The sequence below is a fragment of the Natator depressus genome, chromosome 9 (genome assembly GCF_965152275.1).
Source record: "Natator depressus isolate rNatDep1 chromosome 9, rNatDep2.hap1, whole genome shotgun sequence".
NCBI lineage: Eukaryota > Metazoa > Chordata > Testudines > Cheloniidae > Natator > Natator depressus.
In genome coordinates, this window is record NC_134242.1 from 86,403,353 (window position 1) to 86,421,080 (window position 17,728).

A 17,728-nucleotide genomic window follows, 5' to 3' on the forward strand; every position below is an offset into this window, starting at 1 on the left:
TTTCCCATCTTTTATTTAAATAGCCATCAGACACCTTATTCACAATACAGGGCCAAATCCTGCTTGTGCTTGTGCTAAGGAGAGGAGGGGGAAGTGGCAGCTCCTTACACTTCAGCAGCATAACAGCTTCTCTACTTAGTGCCCATGAGTTTGCTAGAATGAGGACCTCCCTTTCAGGCTGTTTGGCACACCAAAGTCCTAAATTAAGAGCCACAGCCGGGGCCTCAGCCAGCAAGCAGGTATAGTGGGAGTGGCAGCATGCATTAACAAGAGAGACACAATCTTCTTCATAAGAGAGTGGTAAACTATCCCAGGCTGCCATCCCTCCCTCCCGTTGTTTGGATGTATGAGCAGCAGAGCTTGTCCTCCTTAATCTCACACACCTCCAGCAGAAAAGGGTAGTATTTTGTCTGTCAACTTCAATCCTATAGAGATTTCACAGGAATAGCTAAAAACTGCCAGATATTTACAATCTCACAATTTCCCATCCCTGAGTGACATTGTGAGATGGTCTGCCATCCTTTGAGAACGTATATTTTAATTAATCTTTTAATGAAAATCAAATTTGCAAACTGGCAAAGCAGGCTTCTTTAAGGAGGCATTTTGTAACACACTGAACTGTGGCTAGAATTTAACATTTTGCTTTTGAGCAATGTGATTAAAAACCTAGGCATTCGATTGATGCTGGTACTTGGAGATTGTCTGTCTCAGGAATCCATTATAATCAGCATACGGGTACTTTCGTGTGATAATTGGCATCTTGCTGTTCAGATTTTTACTTTCTTGAAGACAGAAGAGACTTGTAATTTAAGAATCGATCTTTTGCTATTATTGTTATGGAAGAGTGGAGGATTAAAGCCAATCAGTAAAATTTGGCAGCTATTGCAGAAACTCTAAAATATTTAATAAATAAATTAAAATAATTTAAGAATACATTTTTTTCATTGACAAAATATATTAAGGTTAAAAAAATGTCACTCAGGACAAATTCAGCAACTAGCATTGACATTTGGAAAGTTTATTTCACTGCATACTTCTAGAAGAAGCAAGAAACCTTAAGACAATAATTTCTGCATACTTTACACTCAGATACTTACTTACAATTGAATGCCTGCTTGGTTCAAAAGAGCTTAGAAAACAATGCTGAAAGATCAGTGGTTATATATCTTCCTGTGAAGTAGTAATGATGATTCAATAAGTAAGAAAACATGTGCTTTCTTCAGGCATGAGTCAGGCTACGATTTAGTCATGGAAGTAACAGAATCAGCGACTTCCATGATTTCAGCCTGAGGTGGTTGGGAGCTGCAGAGTACCCCGCCGCCCGCTGGGGCAGGGAGCTGCGGGATATCCCCCCTGCCTCTGGCACCACCCGGAGCTCCAAGCCGCTGTGGGTGGTGGGGGACCCTCCCTCGGCTGCCGCGGGCTGCGGGATACCTCCCAGCTGCCGGCGCCAGCGAGAGAACCCCTAGGTGGCGGGGGAACTCCCAGGTGGTGGGGGCCCATGGAGCTGCTGGTGGCAGGGGAACCCCCAGGGTCCTGGCCACTACAGGTGGTGGGGGATCCCCCGAAGTTCTGGCCGCCGCGGGTGGAGGGGAATCTCACAGCTCCCGGCCGCCACGGGTGGTAGGGAACTCCCAGAGCTCCCAGCTGCTGTGGCTGGTGGGGAGCCCCCAAGCTCCCAGCTGCCGTGGGCGATGGGAGCCCCTGGAGCTGCCAGTGGTGGGGGAACCCCTGAGCTCCAGGCCCCAGGAGCTGCAGGCGGCAGGGGTACCCTGCAGCTCTTGGCCCCTGCAGGGGGGGGAGGCACCCCACAGCTAACCACCACCATGGCCACGGAGGAACCCCCAAGTTCCTGGCCGCCGTGGGCCCCTGGAGCTGCAGGCAGCGGGGGTCCCCCGCAGCTCCTGGCTGATACGGGAAGTGGGGGAACCCCATAGCTCCCACAGGCAGCGGGGGACCCCCAGAGCTGTAGGTGGCAGGGGTACCCCACGGCCCCCAGCTGCTGCAGGTGGCTCCTAGCCCCTGCGCAGCTGCCCCACTTCAAGTGGTGTGGGGATCCGCAGATCCCCATTTTGTCAGGGATATTTTTAGTCTAAGTCACAGACAGGTCACGGCTTCCATTAATTTTTCTTTTTTGCCTGTGACCTGTCCGGGACCTTTACTAAAAATATCTGTGACAAAATCTTAGCCTTAGGCATGAGGCTTGAAAGCATTGGATTCTACAATAGCTATTTTGTGCTGTAATGATTAGCTGAGAAATGTAATATTTGGAAGATATGGATACTGCCACTAAATACCATTAACAGACAATGTATTTTATTTCACGTTTGTGGCCACTATATATGCCGACATGCATTTCTTTCATATATAGTCATATAAAACTAACCGTAATAATATATTTTTGTAAAGGATCCATATATGTGTAATCTAAACTGAGACCTCTTCAGCTGAAAGACAATGAGATCTTTTGAGATGTATTGTTTCAAGACCGTCAGTACTGACACACAATTCAACCAAATCTAGTTACATCAGAACTTTTCTGTGCCTAAATCATAACCTGTAGACATATTTAAACCCATGATACTGTATACCTGCAACAAAGAAATAAGCGTTTTGGCTTTGGGGAGAGGTAAGGCAGTTGCAATATTTTTTAAAGACCATCAACTCTGACCAACAATCCCATTAACTTACAAAACAGTATTGTGTCCTTGACCTTATAGTTATTGCTCTAAAACCTTATAATTGAATCATTTTAAGTGATCACATATCAATATCACCAAAACGTTCCTTAGTGCTTTACTTAGCCTAAGGTAACTGCTTGCAAAGAGACATTAAGATATAATCTTTCAAGTCCTTGAAATGGGTGAGAAGTCTTCTTTTATTATACAGTAGCCAAAGAGAGACTTATATATGTTTTTCTCCTCATTTGATTCCTGATCACACTAGAAAGTTTGAGTTCATTTTCAAAACTCAAAATTCAAGAATTTGTTTGCTAGAGGAAACTGAAACAAAAATTAGGCTGAACTCCCCCCCACCCCAAAAAAAATTGTTGAAGAACCAGTTTGAAATCATTATAATTTAAAGTAACATATTTACTTGTGAATTCTTAGAGAACTCATTCTGTGCCCTAAGAATAGGTGCTCTACATTTGGGGGGATACATGTGTTATTCATTCCTTACACAAATAGATCCTACTTCCCATTGTGGTGACTCAGAGCAGCCATAAAGCCAGTAGATCCAGCACTCTGAGAATTTCCCCTGCCTAGCAGATTATGGCTCTGTTCATTCAGAATGTTGTGTACCGCCTACACTTGTCAAAGTCTATGTATGATCTCACCAAGGATCTTTATACTATTAATGTATTCTGGAAATAGCTGGCCACAGTTTTACTAGTCCCGTTTTCTTTTTTTAGGAAGCCATTTATAGTATTCCATATGCATTATAAAGGGTGAGATTCCTATTTCATTCTAGTTGTTCATCCTTTCCCCTCATGTTGATGCTTTATTGGGTGAGGTGATACAGAAAAGGAATGGGCTACTGAGTTCAATGCCATGCTGTTAAATCCTCCTAATAACATAGGACCCTCTCTGCTTCTGCTGAGGTATGTGTGAGTTTTGCAATTTTTGCAATTCACTTTGATGGTTGCAGGATTGGGTCCATGGTTTTGCAACCTGTCAGGATGCTAACTGTTGGCAAGCTAAAAAGAACATAAAGGAGTGATACAAGCCAACAAAGCATGTCAATTCATACTCAGTTTGAAATTGCCTCTTTTGTTCCTCCCCTAATATTTCAGCTCACCAATTCAAGAGGTTATGTACTATGATGTCCGAAAACGTATTGCCTGCATAATTACAAGATGCCAAAATCACTTTAGATATACTGTTTGTCTCTGTCCTCCTGCCCTCCTATGTTGTATACATCAACTACAAACCATTACCTTTAGCAACAACAATGTTCTTCTTTATTTTTCAGACTGGTTTAGCAATATCATAGTAAATTTGTTAGGAATAGTGATTAGAAGAGATCCTGATTTATACTTCAGCTTTCACTGACCAGTCCTGATAGTCTACTCACTGTCCAATACTGTCCATTTGAATACCTTATATTGTACCTACCAGGCTGTGGTCTGGAATAATTGTCAGAGGGATATACCCGAACTGTGTTCTGTCAGTGCATATTCAGTTGAAAGGGTTTTGTTTGTGGGCCTAATTTCTGTATGCAAGAACTTTCATTTTTCCCAGTTACACAGAGACTCCTCTACAATCATTAAAATCTAATGAAATTTTCTGGAGAAAAGTACTCTACAGTGCGTAGCTGTAAATCTTGCAAATTAATTCATTTGTGGATTAACTGAATAATAATTAGCTAATTTCCAACATATTAATACATACTTTAATAATTACCTATTATTACCTACCTAGCCTATTATTTTCACTCTTTGTGAATATGACAAATGATTGGTTTTTTTTGTTTCTGGAAAATCAGTGTCTCAGAAAGGACGGGCTATAGACACAGGAGAAGTTGACATTGGAGCACAAGTTATGCAGACCATCCCACCAGGTTTATTCTGGCGTTTTCAGATTACTATCCATCACCCAATGTACCTGAAGTTTAACATTTCACTTGCAAAGGACTCTCTGCTGGGAATTTACGGTAGAAGAAACATTCCCCCTACTCATACTCAGGTAATTAATAATAATACCAGCAATTCTATTGTGCTTTACACTTTCAAAGAGCTGTATCGGCATTAATATTTACAACGCTTTTATAAAGGAGGGAGGGAGAGATGTAAATATTAACCTTTTCCCCATCCTTCCTCTCTTCAGCCACACTTACAGATTCTGGGTTCTTCTAAGCAAAAGAACAATGTAGGGGTGTTAGCAGTGCTTATCACCCTAAAGTGAGTGGGGAGGGGACATAATCCTGTTCTCCCTCTGCACCAACCAGCAGAGAGAAGGACATACTGTAAAACACCTCCTTGATCCACCACTGGGGCAGTATGACGCTGTGCCTATATGTTAAGTAAAATCTATATAGTTTCAATCTTGTTCAAAGTTGAGCTCCTAGTATTTAGTTAACTTCCTTCTGCACATCCAACAAAGCAAACTGCTCATGTGGTTAATGTAAAAAAGACAAGGCAAAAAGGTATTCTAAATTCTAATAATAATATTATTTCTAAATGTTTACTGTTAGCTAGGACTTTGCAAGAGGAAATCTCGCCACACCGGCAGAACTTGATTCATCACTGTTCATACTGAAATATTATGTAGTCTTAATATATTTGGAATATTCAGTTAACATTTCTGAAGTATAATTAAATCATATTTCACCTATGATGTAGCAGGATTACAGTTTATGGGACATATTTCAAATACATGTATTTTATGTCCAAATATATTTAATGCTAGCATTTCCTTAAATTAAATGTTGTTAGTAGATAATTAAGGGATTTGATCTGAGGTGCTGAACACCCACAAAGCTGATTGTCTTTAACTGGAGTTGTGACTGAAAATCAGGCCCCTGAATACCTACAAATATTGAAACTATTTTATATTTCCATTAAATGGGAATTTTTAGAAGGTTTTCATCTTTTCAGATGTACTGAAGGCCTGACCAGCAGCCGTTGAAGTCAACTGGATCTGGTCCTAAAGGTGTCAATGGCTACTCCAATAAATGTTACCAATTTTTCTATAGCAAGAGATAGATTTCATGTGTATTAACAAAACTAACTACAAAGAAAGAGAAATATAGAGACATCTAGATATTTGGTATTTTTAAAGGCCAATCATTTTCACACCTGGGTGCCAAAAGTTAGGCTTCAAAATCCATATTTTGGTTCCTAAATCATACAGGTGCCTAACTTAAGCAATAAAGTTTGAAAATGTCAGCTCTACCCCATTACACAGGTGTAATTCTCGAGTTAATGTATTGGCTTCAATTGAGAGAGTCTGGATTTACACTGCTATAACAGAGATCAGGATTTATCTCTAATAACACCTTCTATTTAGAATGGAATCTTAACAGAGTAGGTTGTGCAACCCCTACTCACATTAGTGAACACTTAATCAAGCAGTCCCTTTGAAAGTAACCCTATCTGACTGAAACATTCACAGTAGATTTGTCTGGTTTAAAACACTATAAAAATTCTCTAGCTGGATAATTTTTGCCATTATTATTTCAGTTTGATTTTGTAAAACTGATGGATGGAAAACAGTTAATTAAACAGGAAGCAAGGAACTCAGAGGAGTCTCAGCACGCTCCTAGGAATTTGATCTTAACATCCCTGCAAGAGACAGGTTTCATTGAATATATGGATCAAGGAGCTTGGCACATGGCATTTTACAATGACGGAAAGAAAATGGAGCAAGTATTTTTATTAACTACAGCAATTGGTAAGAACAGTTACCCTGCCATTCCTATTCTGGTTGTTATGTTAAAAAGCTGCATTTGAAAAGGAATTATTGAGCCTGATTTCCAATCTGATTTCAACAGATTTTACTTTGTTTTGATTACCTTGACTTCAGTGTATTTACTTCTCCTTTACACCGGGGTAAGAGGAGAATCATGCCTCTCGTTAAAAATGGACATTATGAATTAATGAAACCTAAACCTTTGGTATACCTTAAAATCATTAGTTACTAGTGTTGAATGTCTACGTATTTTGTAGGTGTTTTAATCTATTGCAAGAAATTACAGGGGAAATGTGCTCCCTGTGTATGTGGCGCCCACCCACTCTTAAAAAAAAAACCTGTTGTATGTTCTTCTTCTTCCTCTCTAGTAGGCAATAGTTAATTAGGAAACTGCCCAGCCATGTGCTGACATTATTGATAAGGATGGGGTGGGTACATAACAAAGAACCAGAGGAAGCCATTTGGCCTGGTTCCATTGAAAACATAAGAAGGCAGAGAGGTGGGCTGCAGGAAGTGTTTGCTAAATAGAAAAAAGCAATAGAAAAAAGAATGCTAATTGTGAGGGGTTATTAGAAATAAAGGAGAGTAAAGAGAAAGCACAGTGTTTTAATAGTTTAAAAACCTGAACCGCTTTCTGTTAGAGATACTATGTACTGTTGTTATTCAGCTAATTAAAAAGGTCAAAAAGTACAAGATTTGCTCAGTAAGAAAAACATAAAACAGTTTTTGCACCTTTTTTGTCAACCATGCAGTGCCACTCTTTGGTACACACACATCTACCTGCAGTAGGCAACTATCTGAAGATGCTCTGTGTTGTCCTTTTGGTGAATCTACCTGCAGTTAGTCTTTTTTAATTAATTAAAGGTGGGGAGATTATTTTACTAACTTTAGATATTGTTGGTGAGCGGTTCTCACAAATAGGGTTTGTTACTCATTAAAGTTTAATTTAAGGTGCAGTACTTTAGTATTTCCAGCAGTCTTGGTTTGCTATAAGACTTTAACCACTTTGGCCTTTAGTTAACCTGTTCAACCATATGTTTAGCAAGATGTCTTTATCAGTAATGGACATCCCATCTGCTCTCTATAACAATTAGGTTCTATTTTTACTTGATGCTAAAGACCTTAATGTATGGGCCAGTGGAGAGTGCCATTCAAACACACAGATTATCAAGGACTTCACTCAAAGTAATCAGAAAGGCAACAAGGAATTGTAAAGGTGAATTTAGTCTGAAAGAAGACAAAATTTGCTGTGTTTAGAGTGGAAAGTGAGCCTCTTACAAGCAAAAGAGACATGATTATTTAATCCTTTGTGTGTGTTAGCCTGTGATTTAGCATTGGAAGAGTTTCCTTTGCATTTTTCCATCCCAAGGAAGGCTAAAGATAAAGTTTGCCTCCACACTGAAGTGTCATAAGCTTTACCCATGGCACTTAGGGATTTCCACCAAAGTCTAATGAGAACATCTAAGAACATAAGAATGTCCATACTGAGTCGTGCCGTTGGCCCATCTAGACTAGTGTCCTGTCTTCCAACAGTGGCCGGTGCCCGATGTTTCGCAGGAAATGAGCACAACAGGGCAATTTATCAGGTCATCCATCTGCTGTCGTCCAGTCCCAGTTTCTGGCAGAGGTTTAGGGACACGCAGAGCATGGCATTGTGTCCCTGACCATCTTGGCTAATAGCTATTGATGGGCCTATCCTTCAGGAACTTAGTTAATTCTTTTTTAAACCGCCTTCACAACATCCTCTGACAATGAGTTCCACAGGTTGACTGCGTTGTGTGAAGAAGTACTTCATGTTTGTTTTAAACCTGCTGCCTATTAATTTCATTGGGTGACCCCTGGTTCTTGTGCTATGTGAAAGGGTAAATAACGCTTCTTTATTCATTTTCTCCAACTATTCATGATTTTATAGACCTCCATTGTATCCCCCCCTCCCTTAGTTGTCTCTTTTCTAAGATGAAGAGTTCCAGTCATTTTAATCTCTCCTTATATGGAACCTATTCCATACCGCTAATCATTTTTGTTGCCCTTCTCTGTACTATTTCCAATTGTAATATATCCTTTATGAGATGGGGCAACAACTGCACACGGTATTCAAGGTGTGGGTATACCATAGATTTATATAGTAGCATTGTGATACTTTCTGTCTTATTATCTATCCCTTTCCTAATGGTTGCTAACTGCTGCTGCACATTGAGCAGATATTTTCTGAGAACTATTCACAGTGATTCCACCAGCTCTTTCTTGAGTAGTAACAGCTAATTTAGACCCCTATCATTCTGTATAATTGAGATTATGTTTTCCAATGTGCATTACTTTGCATTTATCAACACTGAATTTCATCTGCCATTTTCTTGCCCAGTCACTCAGTTTTGTGAAATCCCTTTGTGACTCTTCACAGTCAGCTTTGAACTTAGCTATCCTGAGTAATTTTGTATCATCTGCAAACTTTGCCACCTCACTGTATACCCCTTTTTCCAGATCATTTATGAATATGTTGGACAGCACTGGTCCCAGTACAGATCCTTGGGGAACCCCACTGTTTACCTCTCTCCACTGTGAAAACTGTCCATTTATTCTTGCACTTTGTTTCATATCTTGTAGACAGTTACTGATCCATGACAGGACCTTTCCTCTTATTCCATGACTGTCTATTATGCTTAAGAGTCTTTGGTAAGGGACATTGTCAAAGCCTTTCCAAAAGTCCAAGAACACTATATCAACTGGATCACCCTTGTCCACGTGTTTGTTGACACCCTCAAAGAATGCTAATAGCTTGGTGAGGCATGATTTCCCTTTACAAAAGTCATTTTGACTCTTCGCCAACATATGTTCTTCTGTGTGCCTGATGTCTTGAGATTTAGTGTCTCTGCATATCACACCAAACAGGAGTAATTGCACAGAGGTGTCTGAAACAGTACTCCACTATTTGCTAACATACTTCCTCAAAGTAGTATAGCCTTTTCACTGAGAAAACAGGAAGAAGAAATTTAGAAATATGACTTACTTTTTGCTACTATTGAGGAGTTAGATGCTTTGGACTCAGGCTATTGAAAAAACATCACATCAGGTGGCAAACTCTCCTTACTTTCCTGAAGAATTTGGTAAAAGAGCAAACTGAGCTACTATAAACTAACAGGTTTCAGAGTAGCAGCCATGTTAGTCTGTATTCGCAAAAAGAAAAGGAGTACTTGTGGCACCTTAGAGACTAACAAATTTATTTGATGCATCCGATGAAGTGAGCTGTAGCTCACGAAAGCTTATGCTCAAATAAATTTGTTAGTCTCTAATGTGCCACAAGTACTCCTTTTCTTTCTACTAACAAACAGTGATTCTATTTGTGAAGAAAGTTTTAGCCTCGAAGACACTGGGTTTTTTTACCTTTGAACAGACAGCTGTATGTAGGATATGGGCAGCTGTGTGCGTGCCAGTGAATATCCATCTACATGGTGTAAGCTCATTGGGTGATTCAGCCCAAATCAAAACACAGTAATCAGCAAGATCCAACATAAATCAAACCAAGTTACCATAAGCAAAAAATAAATAAATAAATAAAGATGCTTATGTCAGTTATGTATGCAGTTACATCACTTATTTTGACTAGTTAAGGATGAATTTCAAAAGGGTATTGAAACATTTCCAAATATTCCAAACATTTGAGCCTCTTCCCTGAGGTAAGGCTCTCCTTCCTGTCCCAGCGATGGTGGGCAGATACTCTACTTCTCACAAAAGATCTTTTTCATGCAAAAGGATGTCCCAGGTCCTACTCCCCATCTTCAGAAGTCCTTCTTGTTGTGAAGTCAAATGCTTCTTTCCTCTTCTACTATTAATGTCGAGCACTACCCAAAAGTCTTTCTGCTAGGCTCTGCTCCTGTACTCAAATTACACCAGTTTGGGGGCCACCTGGCACTCTTTGCAACAGCTGCATGTTCTGTATGGGTCTTGCATCCCAGGACTGACCGGGTTCCACCCTGCTTGTTTTGTGAGAGCTAACATAATTGAAGCCTTACATTTGTGTGGCTGCATGGTCTTGATAGATAGCTATTGTATTGATCTAAGCTACTGTACACATTGAAAGACTATTGGAAATGTGAATTTAGATAAAGAACTATTAACAATTGTATAGATGCAGGTTTAAGGACCTGTAATCTATAATGGTTTCTTCTCCAGAGCTGGAAGTTGGAATGATCTCCAAGTTTAGCATAAGATTTAAGAAGATTTACTTCTGGAGACCTGAATCTTAGCACTGATTTACTAAAGTGAACTTAATCACATCACATCTTGCCAATCAGATTACTAACCTACTTTAAACTACACTTTATTCATCCCTTTTTATAAAAGTGGGAACCCTTTTCTCCAAAAATAGTTAACTATAGTCTTAAATGAACTTGCCCAATGCCTTTCTTCTGTAAACAGACTTAAATTAATGGGAAAAAAAGAAGAAAGCATTTAAAGTAAACTGAAAATTTCTCAAAAATTACTTAAATTCTTCTAAGGCTTTTAATGGTGGTGAATTTAACACAAACACTTACTTTAAAAGCTTTCCATTGTAGCATATTACAAATTAAATATTACTTGTTACATCTAAGCTGTCAAGACAAATCTAATATTTGTAAGTTGCTTGAACAAAAAAACTTTGCTTGATGCTGCCTACGAATGAAAATGAACAGTTTGTCTCAGCACCTTGTTTGGATCTTGAGAAATGTATTGCAGATGATTGTGTTGTAGCTGACACTCATTTCAGAAGTCAGTTCATTCCTTTTATTGCTTACAATTTTCTTTATAAGTAGAAATCATGGATGACTGCTCCACTAATTGCAATGGAAATGGAGAGTGTATCTCAGGTCACTGCCACTGTTTCCCAGGATTCCTCGGGCCTGACTGTGCAAGAGGTAATCTCCTATTAACTGAGTTAAAATACAAGATGATGAGCATGATTTTTAATATGAATCTAGTGCTTGTGAAGAATGTCAGACTGATGGTCCAGAGACTAAAGACTTGCTAATGTGCCTTTAACCCTCAGCTGGATGGCCCCTTCAGGTGATGCTTAGGGTAGCTTCTGCCCATTCAGTCTTTGGCCAAGGGGGTGCTAATTAAGGCCAGAGATAGTTTTGTCACGTAGCCATCTTTCCTCTGCAAACTGGAATAAAACTATCAAAAACCCATTCACATAGGCCACAAACCAGCTATCAGATACTAATAACTTTTAGTTACTACTAACGTGGATTTGAACCAGCAACCCACAGGTGAAAGTTTCTTTTTCCCCTTAGCAATCCACAGTTTCTCCTATCTCTCCCTCTCACCATTCTGTAATTTTAAAATCCAAAAAAAGGTATATTTAGTATTTAGTTTATGATTTTTTTAAAAAATTACTAACAAAAATGTCTTGTTAGAAAAGCAATAGAAGTAAAACCGCCTGTTCTATGCCCTAAGACTGAGGATCGGGAGTGACAGAAATTCAAAAGAGGGAAGTATTTTTTTTTCCAAAATCAAAAATATCACTTTCCTGATATTTTAAGGTGTCAGAGATAAAGAAGGAAATAATCCCGATTCACTGTAAAGATCAAGAGTGAATTCAAGATGCACTGGTATTTCATATAATTGGCTGTAATAATTGGTAGGTACAGTCTTCTGAATATCTGTGTATATGGAGGTTCTCAAATCTATTCTACTCTTCTCTCAAATCTAAGATCAATTTTACCTCAACATTATACTTTGGCTCAGAGATTGGTTGTAGAACTTTTCACCTCCAGGTTTCTGTTTTACATATGAATCAGTAATGACCAAAACTACAATAATCTTAAAGTTGTTCAGTGGCATAAAGAAAATAAGTGGGTTGTGTCTTAGTTCACAGTTAACAGGTATAAACATCACAAAAACCATCCCCACAGTTAGCACTAAAAAGCATCATTGTGGGAAGTCTCACTAAAGAGATCAAAAAGTGGGCAGAGAGACTGAACTATGGTCCATATTCTTTATCTCTAGAGCTGCCCATTTTAGGTGAGTTAAGGTACATTAGTGGAGCAGAATGGCGACACTGGCACTGTAGCGGAACATGTTTGTTGATAAAAAATAATTCATATTCCAAAGCTTTCAGTCTGGCCCCTTTTGCAAGAACTAAAATCACATTGCCAGTAAATGCAATACTATAATTAAAGAATGATAAATGCAATAAATGTTAATACCCTTAAGAATTTACATATATCTCGGAAATCTAATTCTTTGCCTTCTTCAGACTCATGCCCAATACTGTGCAATGGAAATGGAGAATATGAGAAAGGTCACTGTGTATGTCGCAATGGATGGAAAGGCCCAGAGTGTGATGTTCCGGAAGAACAATGTATTGATCCAACCTGCTTTGGCCATGGTACTTGCATCATGGGAGTATGTATTTGTGTCCCAGGATACAAAGGAGAAATTTGTGAGGAAGGTTTGTGCTATTTCTCTTATTTCTACCGTTTTAGTGTGTTTTGTTTAAATTGATGCCATCTTTGGCATTTAAATCCTTAGGAAACCATGTCGATTTTAATTACTCTTGAGAAATATTAGGATGCTTCCTGGTAGGTAACTTCACCGGGTCATGGGAAGCATGTTAGGCTTCCAAATCCTAATGAAAGTCAATGGGAATTAGGCACCTACTTCTCATTTGTCAAGGGACACAGAAAACGTTTTTATGTTGGGGGCTCAAGTTACAAAAAATAACAGTTCACCTGGCTGTTGAATAACAACAGCTGTTGAATATTGTTTTTCACGCCATCTAATTATTATTGCAGGGACAATCCTCTGCCAGCTCAGTTTGTTCTCTACAACCCAGGAGTACAGTTCTCTGATAGATTTTAAGCAGCTGAGACTTTCTCTTTCCCTGGAGTATCAGCTCACTCTTGGTTGCCAGGTTGAAGGTCTCTCCTTAGCAGGCTCTGGCTCCTTTCTGCCCTGGCTGGGAAATGTCTCAGCAAGAATGGGCTCTTATTCTTTTGAAAAGGAATATTCTGTATGCCTGAGTGAGGGTTACCTGCCTGTACTTCTCCCAATATTTCTGCAGCCAGGCAAACTGTTTCCCTCTCCAACATAGTGCACTCGCCACCTGTCGCACCCCTTCTGTCAGGGGTGGATGCTGCAAAGGGTTTTCTCTGGCCTTCTACTGGCCATCTGCCTCTCGATAGGTTTTCGGTGGCTGAGTCCTCTGGCCATGTCACGTAAAGTTCAGTCCCCCTTTGCGGTAACAAAAGGTCCAACTGAAAATCCAAGCAATAATTCTTCCGCCCATCTCAGGTTCCACTGAAGAGTTCTTACTGGCCCTCCCTCCAAAAGCCTAACTTGCTCCTGCAGAGTTACTCCTCTGTTGCTTGCTGAAGTATCCTTACTGGCTCTCCGTCAGGGCCTCCTTCCCCAGAGCCTAATCTGCTCCTGCATTTGGGCTCAGGGGTTGGTAAGAAAATCCAAGCTCACCTTGTGCTGCTTCCCACAGCCTGTGCTCAACACAGCCTCTCTTTGGTTCTCAGGCCTCTTGTTTCTCAATTCTTTGCTGAACTTATAAGTCTTCAACCATCTCGAGCTCCACGGAAGTACTTTTACTGATCCTGTCTCAGGGTCTCCCCCCACAGTAGCCCAACCTGCTCCTTCAGAATTCTCCCTTTGTTGCTTCTTGTCTTAGCAGGTTTTCCCTCACTGCTTCGCTTCCCCAGGGTCTCTGGCAGCTTCCTCTAGGGATCCCCCTTGTCCTTGTAGGCCCTAGTTCTGCAATCTCTCTCCCAAACTGAGTTCTCCATTCTGTTTGTATAGTCTTTTCCTAACCTTTTCACAGCTGATGTCACTAATTATCATTAAGTTGTTATATCACCATCAGCTGGGGGCTAACTGCTTGGTCACAAGAAAGGCTGAGCCTGACTTGCCTTAATGTGCCAGCCAGCCTGTTACACCCTCCTTCCCCAGAGGCTTTTGATCTTCCTGCTCTTTCTTTGCAGGAGGAGCTCTGATCCCCTCTCTAGGGAAACCAGAGATAGGTTCAGCTAGCTACCACTCCCCTGGGGCTGATTCCCAGAGCATCCTGATTGGCTCTTTCCCTCCTCCCCCTCCCAACCCTCATGACTATCAAATGCTCTTTTAACAAAGGGATGTGGGAGGCCAAATGTCATGGTGAAACCATGCTTTGATTTTTTGGCTGTCCTTTAGCTGCCTCTGACCCCAGTCCTATTATGCATAGGAAATAAACGGCCTCCAACTGCCATCTAATTTATAGTCTTTTCCTTGTCAGTCTGTGGCTAAGAGAGGAACCCAGAAGGTTACAAAGCAAAATATAAAAGCAGATGTTTTTTAGTGTAATCAATAGATCCAGGTGTAGGCTGTTTCTTCATTCTGTCACCTAGACTGTTCTACAAAGAACACACTGACTATATAAAACCAAGAGGCCATCTAAGTGCTCCCATTTGCCAGAGGCTAACATGTGTTTTTTTTAATTAGGCAATCTTATGCCATTCTTTTTAAGTTAGTAGTGACTGAGTGAAATACAAAAACAAAGTGTATATTTTCAAGGTGCTAAAATGAAATCACTTAAAACATTGCTGAAATAAAAAGAAAGAAGATATGCTTCTAATAACAGGTGGATCAACTTCTGCTGGTTGTAGCATTCACCTGTTTCTACCATCATATAGAACAGAAACCAAAAGTCAGTTGCCTGATACTGTTGGCATTTCTGAGAGACCTCATCAACCACAATGTAAATCTTTCCCTGGGCATAACTTTGGGAAACAAGACCATTCTTTCTGTTCATCCTGATTGATGATTTTCAATGGCTCCATTATTATTAAGCTAGTGGTAGCATACTTTGTTTCCACTAGTATACAGCTTTTAGATGCAAACTACTTTTGACTAAGTACACAGATGAAACTTTCACACAGTCCAGATTCTCTAATTGGAAAAAGGCATGAGACAAATACGAGAGGAAAATATCTATCATGAAGCAGTTGATATTCTTAAAAAGGCCACAAAGAATGTTGATACATGTATTCAGTACTCTAGAGGGAAGATTAAAATAGGAAAGCCGAATGAAAATACTAAGTGTTGTCTTATCCAAGGACTTGCACTGCAAGGCCATCATACTGAACAAACTAAACTGCACTTTTAAGTGGGTAGAGGTAGAGCTTTTTTTAACTGCTTTGTTTGATCCTGATGTTTCGAAGTGGCTGAAAAAGAGTCAAAACAAATTCACAAGTTCAGTTATTCAGAATCAGATACTGGAAATCTTACACTTTCTTACAATCTTAAGCTTTCTGGAAAGTTGCATGCAACTATGTAGATGAAACAACAGACATCAACCCAGAGCAAGTGGTTTTATGGCTGCAGTATGAATGATGACATGACATGAATGTACACGAAGAGTTCATTGGATTGCACAGTGTAGCCCCTATATTGGTGGAGGTAGTCGTACCAATAATAAAGATATATTATTGTGTCTAAATCTGAGGATCAGCAACTGTTGCAGAAAATGCTATGATGGTGCCACTAACATGGCAGGCTTGGTAGCAATTGTAGGAACCAGAGTGAAACAGGTGAGAAACTATACAAGAGCTAAGTAGTATTATTTATTATGTACTCACTTTTGTGGCATGATTTGCATGAAATGCTCTATATCAGGACATTAAATATGAAGTGTTAAGAGTATCACCAGGGATCTGTATCTTCTCCCCAGCAAATTGCACTTTATGCAGAAGCACTGGCTTCACTTTCTGAAAACTACCTTGGACTGTGTGCAGATTGGGAGGTTGTGAAGAACACAACAAAAGATCCTGAAAAAAAACTTCAAATTGGTTTCATCACAGCTCTCATAGAAAAGTTTAACTTCCTTGCTGATATTGAATTAGGTCAGAAAGATGGTAGACAGTCCATGCAAAACTCTGCAAGTGTTAAATATTTCAGCAATAGAAGGCCAATCTGTTGTGACGATAACACTCAGTTCATCTGATTGGATGGTCTTAAGTAAAAGCTATAACTTTATCTGGGAGCACATCCATCAAAAATGTTTAAAGTCAGAGATAGTTGGAATGCCTAAACTTCCAAGGAAGAGAGAAATTGCCAAGGAAATGCAAATAGGGACAGGAGAACCCAGCTATACAAATTCAGCAAAGGAATTTTAAAAGTACACATACTTCAAAGAAATTATCTTAAAATGTCCACTATTCAATATCGATTTGTACAGAAAGGCTACAAAATTATTCAAAATCTTGAAACTTTCATAACAGCTACTGTATTTTCCACTGCATGCAGCTGATGAAGTGGGTTTTAGCCCACGAAAGCTTATGCTCAAATAAATTTGTTAGTCTCTAAGGTGCCATAAGTACACCTAAATTAAAATTATTCACTAGAGCTTGCTCAGTATTTAAGGAACAATTTAGTCCAAATTTAGAACAAATTTAGCCCTTTTGTCTGTTTGCAAATTGTTCATCAGTGATTATGATTTGTATGAGTCTGGTCATTATCCGTAATTGCCCAGTGTATATATTTTGTGAACATGTGAGTTCTTCGTAGTGAGTATTTAGTCAAGGATTCATTATTTGAGATTGGTGGATGACCAGGTGATATTGTTTCAGGTACAGATTCTTGGTTCCAAAGCCAAAATTTACTTTCCACAGATATTTGTAAGAATAAAACTTTTCTTTTCCAATAGGAAACAAAATGTGGTGCAAACATACCTAATGAGAAATACTAAGCAGTATTCCAAAAATGTTAGGTAGTATCTCTCCCCACTCTGTGCCCAGGTCTATTATTGAAATACCAGTATGGCTGGGCTGGGTCATTACCTGATAGACATATAATAATGTAAAATAATATACATTTTAACAAATTGTCTATATAAAAATGGACATGACAGGTGAAGCCATTATGATCTCTGGAGGTCTCTATTATTGCATGAAGATTGCATTGGCGTCTCATTTTAGAGAGTGAAAAAAATGTCTATGCATATTTCTGGCTGTGACTTAAAGGAAATGTGGACAAAGGCTGTCAGTTGGTTATATGCACACACTGTTGTGCCTGAGTATCATAAAAGATTCACTGTTGTTCATCATCTTGCGTAACATACATAGAGTAGTTTAAACTATAAATGTAATTAATTGAGTTAAATAAAAGTGAAGTGGTAACCTTAATTTCTTAATTTCCTGCATATTCAAGTCTAATGAGCCTGAGTAAAGACTACTAAAGTGAGTACTTTAAAATACTAATGTGAGTAAGGGTTCCAGGATTGGGCCCTTTATAGCACTTTAGTATAGTTTTGTTTCCTTTTTATCTGTTAATATTGCTCTGCTTGAACAAAATGTTTGCAC

At 39.4% G+C, this 17,728-nt stretch overlaps 1 protein-coding gene across 9 annotated transcripts in view; it reads left to right on the forward strand.

Annotated features, from left to right (window-relative positions):
• Positions 1-17,728, forward strand: part of TENM1 (teneurin transmembrane protein 1) — a 1,396,333-nt gene that overhangs the window by 1,201,663 nt on the left and 176,942 nt on the right. For 7 of the 9 annotated variants that reach the window (XM_074962522.1, XM_074962525.1, XM_074962521.1 and 4 more), the window contains 4 exons: positions 4,486-4,685; positions 6,182-6,392; positions 11,198-11,302; positions 12,646-12,840. In XM_074962522.1, coding sequence (XP_074818623.1) covers positions 4,486-4,685; positions 6,182-6,392; positions 11,198-11,302; positions 12,646-12,840 — 711 coding nt within the window. The remainder of the gene's footprint in view (positions 1-4,485; positions 4,686-6,181; positions 6,393-11,197; positions 11,303-12,645; positions 12,841-17,728) is intronic. The other 2 variants (XM_074962524.1, XM_074962527.1) reach the window with 1 other exon arrangement.